The sequence below is a fragment of the Zeus faber genome, assembly GCF_960531495.2.
Source record: "Zeus faber genome assembly, chromosome: 3".
Classification (NCBI taxonomy): domain Eukaryota; kingdom Metazoa; phylum Chordata; class Actinopteri; order Zeiformes; family Zeidae; genus Zeus; species Zeus faber.
The window spans coordinates 16,838,899-16,851,625 of record NC_137190.1 but is presented as its reverse complement, the minus strand read 5'-3'; the positions used below and the strand labels follow the sequence as shown (position 1 = coordinate 16,851,625).

General features: G+C 46.9%; 1 protein-coding gene across 1 annotated transcript; it reads left to right on the top strand.

The window, feature by feature from the left end:
- Nucleotides 1-3,275: 3,275 nt before the first annotated feature.
- On the top strand, nt 3,276-11,363 carry wt1b (WT1 transcription factor b; the record flags this gene model as incomplete). Its single annotated transcript, XM_079997901.1, has 9 exons — nt 3,276-3,687; nt 5,576-5,698; nt 6,239-6,338; nt 7,764-7,844; nt 8,871-8,979; nt 9,066-9,213; nt 10,693-10,782; nt 10,976-11,068; nt 11,242-11,363. The coding sequence occupies 9 exons, from the start codon at nt 3,276-3,278 to the stop codon at nt 11,361-11,363; spliced, it is 1,278 nt and encodes a 425-aa protein (XP_079854027.1).
- Between the last annotated feature and the right edge of the window lie 1,364 nt (nt 11,364-12,727).

The window sequence follows — 12,727 nt, the reverse complement described above, 5'->3', positions numbered from 1 at the left end:
GAATTTAACTATTAATCATTCTGCGGGGGACCCGCTGGAACCTCTTCAAAGGCCCCTGCAGGGTCATCGGACCCTGCAGGGGTTTGGGGAGAGAACCCCAAACATACATTCTTTGTTTGAATTGAAAAAAAAAAAATCGATACATTCGCAATTATCCTGAAGTGAGACACACTGTTTTTACTTTATCGTGTCAGGTTTTGGCTGAAAAACAATCTCAAATTCACAAATTCCCTCTTGTTTTGGCCACAGAGCGCTGCAGCCTCAGCCGCGGCCAAACAGGCCTCACGTAACGGGGTCAGAGTCTGTATTGACTGTTTCCCTTTCCCCCAACAGTGATGTTGTTTTAAACCGGGAGATTGATCTGAGGAATGAGAGTGTATTTGGGGGCGACCATCCGTCTCGGGGACTCGGAGCTCCCCCGTCACCTTTGATAAATCCCCGCTGAAGCCTCCGCTGGGGAAGGCCTCGGGTCAGCACTTCTTCCTCGCCGAATTCTTTTTTGGCAAGATATTTTTTATTTGTTCAAAAAATATTTCACGCCGGCGGTAGATCATTCTTTTTTTTTTTGCTTTTCAGCGCTCGTGCGTTCTGCCGGTGGTGGGCGGACAACTGAACTTTCTTTTCAATGGGTTTTGGGACCGATGTGTTTTCCCGTCTCGTGATTTTAAGTTGCCGGCGCGAGCATCGTCGGGAGGCCGGGCGGTTCCTCGGGGAAGCAGGAGCGCCTTTGCACTATTTTATATCCTAGAATAGAACAGAATAGTCGGAGAGCACTTTGTATGACCCCCGATAGAAAAAAAAAAAAAAAAAAAATCACATCTGAATATGGTGTTCTTTGACTAAAAGGGGAGTGGGTTGAAGGGCAGTAATGGTCGGTAGCGTAATAAGAAAAATAGTCATTAGCAGTAAAACGAAACCATCATCAGACGGACGCAGAATGTTTAAAACAAGACAAATCAAAAACCTCCTCCGTTCCTAATCCACGCAAAGTTGCATCAGGGCCCTTTCAAAGGGGGCGACGATATTTTCAGCCTTGTTCGAGTGGAACTTGCAGGGTTACAAACCGCTTCCTATTACGAAAACACAAAATCAAAACGAACGCAAAAATATAACAAAAAACGACTAATCCTAAGGCGAAACAATTACTCTCGGCACGACCTCCCATCCACGTTGTGCAACACCGATGCGTTTCGATGCCTCCTCAGCACTTTCTCCTCGCGCTAATTTCATAACTGGGAGAGTAAAAGTGGAGGGGGGCCAGTCGCTTGGATAAAAGACCACTGTGAAAGCTCCATGCCGCAGGTAGCCCATATTTCAAAGGTGATATAAAAGCCTCTGTGGAAGGTATGTCTGACTTCATCTCTCCATCCTCCATCCTCCACCTCCGCACCGAGCACCCCCCCCCCCCCCCCCCCCATCCCGACGCTCTGAGTTGAATTGGAGGTCAGCGTCTTTCACTGGGATCCCAGACGGATATTCCAGATGGCGGCACATAGAATCGGAGATGGTGACAGGAATCGGCCGGCCGGCCCCCCCTTGTTGCAACGCGTGGCCTGCTGCTTCCCTCTTCCCCGCGTTCCGATGGCCTCGAATGCAAGGTGGAGCACGCGGGCGACGGACAGCGCCCCGAAAGGAGGGTACTAAGTGAGTGCGCGGGGTTAATTCTGCGTGATTTATCACTCTCAAGTATGGTGTCTGTTTTTTAATTGTTCAAAGGTTAAGAGGTTATAGTCAGTACACAGCTACATAGGACTCTAAGGGATTTAAAAGTAATACATTGAAAATCTATTATTATTTTATTTATTTATTTTATTTTATTTTATTTTATTCTATTTTATTTCATCATCATCATGTTTCTCATGCTTCATGTCACATTTATAACCCGATTGACCTAAATATTTTAATGTAGTCATGGGCTGTAATAACTATTTCTTGAATTAATTGGCCTTTACAATACCTATATCCACTTGACTGGCTCATTTATCCCCATTTCATTAAAAGATACATTGATTGGCTTGAAGTTAAAATCATTAGTTTAAAGTAAACAACATTTTAATGATGTCCTCTACAAAACAATATGCAGAATATGACAGAATTACTTTCATAACTCTATAATTAGATCACTTTCTTGACTGAGTGTACGTAGTCCGATAACTGTAATTTCAGGTAATTATTTATTCCCAAGCCCGAACGCATACGAGGAATGTAGGATTATCTTCGAGGGTCATTGGGCATTAACAATTAAAAGTGTTGATGTATTGACACAACCGCAACGTGACGCTAAATAATAAAACTATATATTAACAAATGGACCAATGCAGCTGTGCTGAACTCCTAACTCATGTAGCCTGATCACTCCATTGATACATGCAAAATAACAGAACTACATTACTGTAGAGAAATCTTGCGGCTTGCATTAATTCACATCAGGGTTTAAATTCGACCCAAGGACAGACTATGCACAATACATTTTTTCAACTGTAGAAGCAGGAATTTGTTTTCGTTCTGCAGACAACTAAGAAAATTGGAAAGAAATAAGTATTCCTTATAAACACACGAAACATTCAAACCTTGACGATACAAACAGATACGCACACACACACACACACACACAAACACACATACGCACATACGCACATGCACACACACACACACACAAACACACACACACACACACACACACACACGCACGCACACACGCACGCACACACGCACGGCGTACATACCACATGGCCTTGCACAATAAAATATTAAAAAAACGCCCCCGCCCAAGCACAAAGGGGACATTAGTCAGAATAACCTCAGAAGTGCAGCTTCTCTGTTGGCGAAAAAATAAGCGATGGAGTCATCCCCTTCCCAGGCACTCACTCCTCCCACTGCCAAGTTATGCAGCGTCGGAGCCCTTCTTCTGAGAAGGAAGAAAAGGCAGAGTTCAGATAGAGAGGGACAAGACGTGGGTATCCTCACACACGCTGACACTCCTACTCCAGGCTGCGGTCCACTGCACACTGAGGCAGTCAAGGCTCAGGGTTTATCATCCAGAACTTTGGGCAGCTCCTTCACCGGCCGGCCCCACTCCTGCTTCTCACGCCGCCAACCACAGCCTTTAGCGAGAAGGGAGCCATGGCTCCTTAGTGGACCGAGCAAGTTGGGATCCCGTTGAAGAGTTGGCTGAGGACAAGTTGACAAGCTGCGCCGTATATGTTTTAAGCAGAAACACTCCCCTCTGGATATCGTCTCTCCTCCTGTGGAATACCTGCGACGGCACTTCCACGATGCTGACTGAGCCGTGTGGGGCCATGGGCTCCGTGGGGTCAGACATTCGAGATTTGACTCTCCTACCTCCGGGGCCCCCCGTAGGGTCCATACCGGGGGCCGGCGGCGGCTGCGGCATGTCTGTCGGCGCCGGCCAGTGGACCCAACTGCTGGACCTCCACCCGGGCTCCACTTACAGCTCCCACCCCGCCCTCGTCAAGCAGGAGCCCGGCTGGGGCAACCCGGACCCGCTGGAAGACCCCCACTGCGGCCTGGGGGCCTTCACCGTGCACTTCTCGGGACAGTTTACTGGGCCGGGCCCCTGCCGGGTCGGGGCGTTCGGAGAGTCCGCCGCCGGCCAACCCAGGGTGTTTTCTAACGGAGCCTACTTCCCAAGCTGCATGGACAGTCCTCCGGCACCACGGAACCAGGGTAACTCCACTCTACACCGCGCTCATCTGCACAGCAATTCATTCATTTTTGGAATCCGTGAATGAATCCAAGAATCGATAAATTGCTGTGAAAAATGTATGACATTGAGTATATTGTATATTGTCTACCATTGCAACCAGGAGTCCTCATGTGTTGTTGGTACTTAAACGGTGCACTGCACTGGACGTGCTTGTGGCAGATCTGCGGCAGCGGCAGAATTCCGGTTCACTCTGTTTCGATATGACGGATAGTGTTGTGTCTGAACAGGAAGCGCCGTCCTACGCTAGGTCACTCCGTTCTGTGTTGGGAGTGAAGCCGCCTGCTCACTGGTCACACTGACGTCTCAAACAGCTCCAAACCGTCGCCTTAAATGCATGGCGTAGGAATGACGTGTAACATGTTGGGGTTTTACGTCAAAACGTATTGCATCTACATTATGCACCTTCTCCCCCACCGTACCTAATCAATACTGTCGGGCTGAATCGGATGATTTCCTGATGAACCCTTCTTTCTGATACTGAAAACCAACATTTTTTTTATTATCTCATTGCTCAATTAATTATCTTTATATTCCCACGGCTTGAGGATATTCCTGCAATGCATACGGAATAACGTGTCCATTGGCTTCTGAAGGCCGAGCACTTGGATCATTTATTTTGAATGGAAAAGGGGCATATTGATTAAGAAATAAACGAGGGAAGGGGTACTGTGTTTGTTTGATTATTTTTGACGTTTAACTTTTTCTTAACTGCGCTGCAGACAATTTCCTGACCTCTCTCTGTATTTGTGCTTCGCTTGATGAATGCCTCTTTTCATAACAAAGGAACTCTTACCCGCAACTGCTAAGTTGAGCACAAAAAGCTGCTCCTTCAGCAAACGGAAAAGATAAACGGCGCAGGGTCAACATTTTTTTATTCAGACCGTCTCTGGAATCCCAGGACAAAAAAGCTTGGAAAGGAAATCTTTTCGCCACTTTCCTTCGCGGCAAGTGTGGGCGTGATAAGCTATTTATCAGGTTGTTGTTGTTGTTTTTATCATTACTGCCATTAATTACAAATGGATATTTTCAGCCAAGTGGCACTGTTGCTTATCTCTCACTGTGGGGGACTTAGTTATTAATATTCATTCAAAGTTATTTTCTTTGTTACCCGTGTGCTGTTTTTCTTGGAACCGACATGACAACGACTTGTGTCCACCTTAGAAAGATGCAAAGTTTCCCACAAACAACACAAAAATGCAGAAAGTAATTATCATTGGCTGCCGCATTCTCTTGTGATGTTATTCAGTCTGTGGGAGTTTGAAAAGAAGATGAGTCCTGAGGTAATTGACTTAGACCAGATGTACTTTTCAAGGGCTGTGAAAGTATAGGTCTAAAGCTCTGTGCATTCATGTGTGTATGTATGTGTGTGTCTATATTGAGTATGTGTGTTATCATAAGTCACATTCCTTACTGTATATCAATTAATATTCTGTCTTGTTTAAATTCCACAAGTGATACATATAACAATGTTGCACTTGCACTTCTGTAATTTCTACTTGAAGTGATTTCGATCACTCAGCCTCTTGTCGAGCACACATTCCTGGTTCTGTGGTTAAAAATATCTTGGGTATTGTTTCCAAATTTCCTTTTTCCATCTTTCCGTCTCAAAAATATTTCAAGCAAAAGGCCTAAGAAATAAAAAAAAAAAGTGAAAAAATTGAACACGGTGGAAGTTTGATAGTGAGATAAACAGCATGTAATAATGAAATCCAGAGGCTTGTTAACGGAGCTTCCAGGCCGTCGGGATATCTGGCCTGACGGTTAATAAGCTACTAGGTAATAACAAAGTGATAACTATTAAATACTACGCAAAGTGGATAAGTCACCAGAGCGCTGTCTTTCCCTCAGGTTACGGCGCCGTGGGCTTGGACGGCACCTCCAGCTACGGCCACACTCCCTCGCACCACACCCCTCAGCTGTCCAGCCTGGCCTTCAAACACGAGGAGCCGCTTCCCTCACAGACCAACATGGGTAGGAGAGCGCCCACCGCCGGGCATGATCTCACCAAAGGCGGCCGTCGGAGTAACCCATCGTGTGTGGAAGAATGATAGCATCCGTTTTCTTTCTCAACTCTCTCGGGAGACTTGGCAGCACGCGTACAGGCCGTGAAAACACACACACACACACACACACACACACACACACACAGAAACACACACACACATTATCGCCCTCAGAGCACGTATAGAAGGCAGCAGAAATGATGACTTTAGGAAACAGTTGAATGTGAGTCTGGAAAGTCCGCAATTCCTTCGGGGGTGATATGGTCTATGAACCTGAAAAAGGGGCTTTGTGTCTCACCGCTGGTGTCAGCCCCAGTCAGTTCAGTCGTGACGGTGAGGACTGGGATGACTTTTTTTTTTTTTTTTTACGGCCGTACGCTTGCATTTCTGGAGAAGCGGTAATAAGCTCTTGGAAATGGTTAACCGACTCCGTGAGAGAGCGGATATCTGGGTCGCAGCAGGACTGGGTGAGTATGTTTGACGGCCTATGTACTTCCTTTGCCTCCAGTTGACCAGCAGTACCCCGTCCCCCCTTCCATGTTCGGCTGCCACAACCCGGGAGAGTCGTGTCCGAGCAGCCAGGCCCTGCTGCTCAGGAACTACAACAGGTACGCTTGCGCTTCCCGCGGCATTTGACCCCGACTACACAGTTCCACCGTTTGGTAATGGATCCTTGGTGGTCATTGTAGCATCCCCACGTTCCGCTCTACACGTTGTTTGTTATTCCGGGCCAGAGGTGTAAACTCCCTCTGATCTGAGGGTTAAGCCCCGTGTCGGAGCCCGGCGGGCCAAAGCCAACACCGGGGGCGATCGGCTGCCTGATCTGCCCCGAGCCTCCGGGAGGAAGAGGGAGGAGGAGAGTGGATTGGTGAGAAGAGGCCTAGCAGTTCCAAACGGACCCATAAAAAAAAAAAAAGGAAAAGAAAAGAGGAGCAGGCTCAAGGCTGGGAAGATTCTCATTTTAGCTGCTGCCTCTGTTATGCTTTTTAAGGTTGTTTTCGACTGGACGCAAAACATCTCACGGGGCAAATTAAGACAAAATTCCTGGCATGCCTACACCCCTTTTGTTGTTACTGGGGGGGAACATGTGGAACTCAAATACCGGAACAGCATTTGATAACATAACATTGAAACATAAGATTTCCACGTTTGTAGAACTTACTCTCTGAACTCGGAACCATCAAACACACACACACACCCACGCACGCGCACACGCACACACACACACACACACACACACACACACACACACACACACACACACACACACACACACACACACACGACTGAGATGTCAGGGAGTGTCTCATAGTTTAGCATAGTTTCGAGCTGATTAGGAGAGAGTCACGGCCATTCCTCCATCCTTCCTTCCACTCAAGGCCGCATTACAGAATTTCTCCCGAAAATTCCCCCCCGAAACTCTCTCCCACCCTTAGCGCCCGGTGGACTGAGTGATGTCATGCACGGCTCTACGGTGTGCTAGGCACGGCTACGCTCGCCTCACATCTCCCAGCGGACAGGATTTGTTAACAAGGCAACTATCTGGATTTTCCCAGAATTATATTACAATATCCATAAAAGGCCACAGGAAGAGCAGGAGGAATGCACACGCACACACAGACACACGCACACACACGCGCACACACGCACACACACACACACACACACACACACACACACACACACACACACACACACACACACACACACACACACACACACACACAGAGACACACACACACACCGAGACACACACACATTATCGCCCTCAGAGCACGTATAGATGGCAGCAGAAATGATGACTTTAGGAAACAGTTTAATAAGAGTCTGGAAAGTCCGCAATTCCTACCTCCATAGTGAATATAAATCCATGAATGAATTCAAAATTACACAAGAAAAATTGCACCTGTGGCTATGTGTTTTTTTGTGCCAGTACAAAGGGAAATAAAGGCTAAATTGCAATTTTTTATCCCATTTACACAGTAGAATCGCATTTATCCCACACTGAACCAATGACTTTATCTCTCATAAAGTGACAACTTGTACCAAATGGCATCTCAGCTGGAGTGTGTGTCGTGGAACCCAGTGAACAGCCTGCCCTCCTCCATGAAAAGGTGGGTTTCACCACAACAGATACAACAGGAATTGAAAGGCACTAGGTTCCCGTTTCTTCTGTCAATGATTCAGTCCTGTTGATGCAGACTGTAAATTAGAACTGTGGTGTGGTTTCAGCAGCCACAGCTGTCTTGGGTCTAGTTCATTGGGCCTGGGATCAGGGCTGTTGCTCGTAAGCACTCAACAAGCACAGGTTAAATCACCCATCCCCACACACATTAAATGAGCCTTTGTCATGACATGTTTCCATCTGCTCCGGGCTTGTTCCATCTCTCCCACTCTCTTTAATAAACTGATAGGTTTCAACACCGTCGCCTGTGTCTCTGTGTTGAAGGGGCCTTGAAAAAGCAACTCGGTAATTTGTTGCAGGTGTACCTGCCACAATAACCAACAGAACCTCAGGAGGATCAGTCGAGTGCAGGCTTCTTCTGTGAATGATTCAGTTTATGCGGACTGTAAATCCGTTGTCTCGTCAGCACCCCTTAATAAACAACATTGCTGAGAAAGCCGCACTTCTTTGTCTCTTCACCTTGAGCAAGAGTGTGAAGCCTGCTTGATCAGCAAACCCTGCGGGCCGCCACTCTTTGTGACTCAGTCGCAGAGCCCTGAAGCCCCGCCCTACTGCATAGAGCTGGGTGGTCGCATACTGTTTATTATCATTACACATGTTGGAAGTGTGAAGTAGATCGGATGAACGGGTTGTCGAGAAAATTGAATGACATACAGACAGACAGACAGAGAGACATATAGTTAGATGAATGAAATTAACTGTGAGAACTTTTCTGTGGAAATCAGAAAGGGCATGTCGTGTTAGGGTTAGGGGTTAGGGTTAGGGTTAGCTGTTAGGGTTAGAATTAGGGTTAGGGTTAGGGTAAGGGGTTAGGGGTTAGGGTTAGGGTTAGGGGTTAGGCTAAGGGGCTAGGGTTCGGGTTATTGCATTTCAGGGTGTGAATATGTGCGAGTATATGTTTAATAAAGAAGGTTGATGAGACCGTCCATGACCTTCCCTACTTTCGTGCCACCAGCCATTCAACGTGCTATGAGAGCGAGGCCCCCGTACCCCCCCAGCCTGTGGTCCTCAGCTGCAGTGCACAGTACCACATACACACACACGGCGTCTTCAGAGGACTTCAGGTCAGTCTCACACAAACACAAGCAAAGCAAGTTGATTCAATACATTATTTCAACCATTAACTAGTGCCTTTGTTTCTCTTTCGCAGGACGTCAGAAGGATGCCTGCTGTCGCTGCACCAATGGGCAGGTCCACAGAGACGAATGACAAGCGGCCATTTGTGTGTGCCTATCCTGGCTGTAGCAAGAAATATTTCAAGTTGTCCCACCTGCAGATGCATGGCCGCAAGCACACAGGTGACAGGAATTTATATAATTATATGCCACTTTTCCAGCTAAGAGTAAAAAAAATTCAAAGGTCACCACTTTGTAATCCAAACGTTACTGTACTTGAGTTCTGTGGTCAAATCTCAGACCTGGGGGTAAATCTGGATGATAGCGGTGAAACGGGAATCTACCTCGTCACATTTAAAGGACAGCTGCACAATTTTCCAACTCCGGCCTTATTAAAATGTAGGTTTCCATCATTTACAACAGTTCATAGCACAACTTAAATGAATGATTTACTCTTGAGAAACTCACCACTCTGCTGCAGCTTCTCACTGGGCTTCAATTCAATCCAATGGGGCAAACGTTTAAGCTCTCTGAAACAGGGTTCCCATACCTTTAATCAACAAAAGTGAAAATAAATAATTAACTGATCCCCTTCCAGAGGACCTGGTTCCCCGGAACAGCATGGCCCACCGGCTTCCTTCCCCCGGGTCGACGATGCAGACTCCTTTCCTCCCTTCGGGAGTGTGGGGCCTCGAGCCGCTGTGTTGGCTGGTGGAGGTGTAGTCACGCTTGGCTGTTGTGGGAGCTGCTTGGAGGGGTGGCCTGGCTGCTGGGCTGCTGGATGGTCCCAGCGGTGGCTGCTGGGCGGAGAAGCTAGCTGCCAGCGGTTAGCTGTGGTGGTTGCCGCGGCTGCTTCCCCCCTGGTGCTCCGCCGGACCCCTGGGTGCGGCTTCTGCCAGTCGGGAGAGGGCTGGTGCTGGGGCTGCCCGTTGACCCATGTGCTGGCTCCAGGGCATCTTCGGACGGCCCCTCTATGTCCCTCCCCCGTGCCGGAGAGTCCCTTTTCAGGTGCCAGTGTGGCAGTTTCCCCTGCCACACGCCACCCAAGTGGTGTATTCAGGGCCCACAGAGACACAGATGAAGGGGTAGAAAACAAACACGTTTATTATGGAAAGGGAGCTTGATAGAACGAGCCCCATAGCAGATGGACACATGTCATGACAGGGCTCCTCTCTCCTGAGTGTGTGGGGACGGGGGTTTATGCCTGTTGCTCGTTAGACCAACCAACGAGCAACAGGTTAAGGGCCACTCTGATCCTGGGTCCCAAATTTTCGAGATCCAGGTCAGGTGTGACCGCTCATACCACACCATCCCCGCACCACATACTGTAATGTGAGTTTTCCATTTCCGAGAAGGAGATGTGGAAACGTTTGCCCCATTGGACTGCATTGAAGCACAGTGAGAGCTTGCAGCAGAGTGGTATGTTTCTCAATAGTCGAGCGCACAGCGAGGGTGTGCCATAAAAAGTTGTGAATGTTGGGAACCAACATTAACCAACAATATTTGAAGACCTGGGTTGAAAAATAGAAAAGCCTTCCTGCCTTTCAGCCTCCCTGGAAGATGTTCTGGCACGATGTCGCTTCTTGTGTCAAATGAATCTGAGATGATGATGGTGTTTATGTTGGTGATAACTGTGGTGGGGATCTGGGGTGGGTGGTGCAGGAGAGAAACCTTACCAGTGCGACTACACCGACTGCGGCCGCAGGTTTTCTCGGTCGGACCAGTTGAAGAGACATCAGCGCCGACACACAGGTACGCAGCGACCGAGCTTTTGTTCCCTTCACTTCCCCTCCCACAGTCTTATGAGGAGACACTGTTTGCTAATTTGATGCCGCATCTTACTGAACGCTTCTCCCTGTGACCCTTTCACCTCCCTCTGTCACATTGTGTTTCCCCCCTCTCCTCCATCTCCCCAAACACCACCACCGCTGTCGTCTCTGAGCAGGAGTGAAGCCTTTCCAGTGTGCGACGTGCGAGAGAAAGTTTTCACGGTCAGACCACCTTAAGACGCACACTCGGACTCATACAGGTAAAACAAGTGCGTATACCTTTATTTCCTCCTCCTCTATTCTCCGCGGATGTCTTAGTCACGGCCTTGACAGTTTTCAAACCAGTCGCCCGAGGTTTCAGCCAGAGTGCAGCAGGACGCAGACTCGGTTTTAACTCAAAGAACCTCTCCACTGTCTCCCTCCTCTTCCCCCGCCCCGTCAGGTGAGAAGCCCTTTACCTGCCGCTGGTCCAGTTGTCAGAAGAAGTTTGCCCGCTCTGACGAGCTGGTGCGCCACCACAGCATGCACCAGAGGAACCTGAACAAGCTGCAGTCTGTCTTCTAGGCAGGGGGAGCCGGAGGACAACATGGCCGACGCCGCGCTCTGCCAACTGGCGGAGAAGGACGGCGATGCGCTGTCTCGCCAGACACCACGAGCACAAAATGAAAAAAACAAAAACGAAAAAAAAAAAAAAACAGAATAAAAGTTTCCTAGCATTTATTCTGGTCGTTTTCGGTTTGTTATTGAGGGCCTTTAAAGAAAATGTCGAACCTACAATAACACTTCTGAGCCAAGATAAAAGATTCGTCCCTAGGATGGAAAATTGTTGATATGCAGTTTTGAATGTTTCATTTTAGTTGCACTGGGTTGTATTTTTTTGGGGGGGGGGGGGTTTTGGGGGGGGGGTTTGTTTTTCACCAAGAATATTTTGTTGAACATTAAAACTGGATTTAGGAAATGAATGTGATTCTTACTTAATCAAGAATAAGTGGAACGCAGAGATTTTTTTTTTGTTTGTTATGGGTACCATGAACTTCTTATACCATAGATGTATGAATTATGACATTCATTCTGTTTCTCTGTATATATGTGATATTTTGGCTGGCCTTCTTTTTTAACATTCCTTTTTGTATTTTATATGTTTTTGTAAGTTGTAATAAATGTTGATCCACAGTGTTGTCTGAGTAAGACTAATGTGGGCTTGATGGATGTTTCGGCGTGTGTGTGTGTGTGTGTGTGTGTGTGTGTGTGTGTGTGGAGGTGTGGGTGTGATGCAGGTCAGACAGTAAAACAGCGCTCCTCTGTGACTGGGACAGGGTGCAGGTCTCACCGTCCTAAATCTCTGACACACATCTCCCTAACCAGGAACATCTGGAGCCCCGAGAACTCATTAGAGGAGACACATATCTCAGTGTCAGCAACACACACACACACACACACACACACAATCACACACACGCACACACACAAGTGGTGGAAAGTAACATGTACTTCATTATTCTACTTTTGTCCTTTTTTAAGTATCTGTACTTACTTGAGTATATTGAGTTTCAGCACTTCATTTCAAAGCAAACATCTGTACTTTTCACCCTGCTACATTTTAATCACAGTTACATAAATAAATTAATAAATTAATATATTGGTAGTCAGAATTGAAGATAATAGAAAATAAAATTATAATACTTCATTGATCCCCGTAGGAGAAATTCAGGCATTGCAGCACCTCAGTAGGGGGAATGATATATATAGACAATATACAGTATACATTAAAAGTGATATGTAATAAACGGCTTCACAAAGTAAAATCAAATAAGTAACAAAATATATAAATATATATAAAATAATTATATATATATGCAAAAATCTGGATTTTTTAAATAATAATACATAAAGCAATACACAGGCTTCAGTTTTGTCATATTAGATAT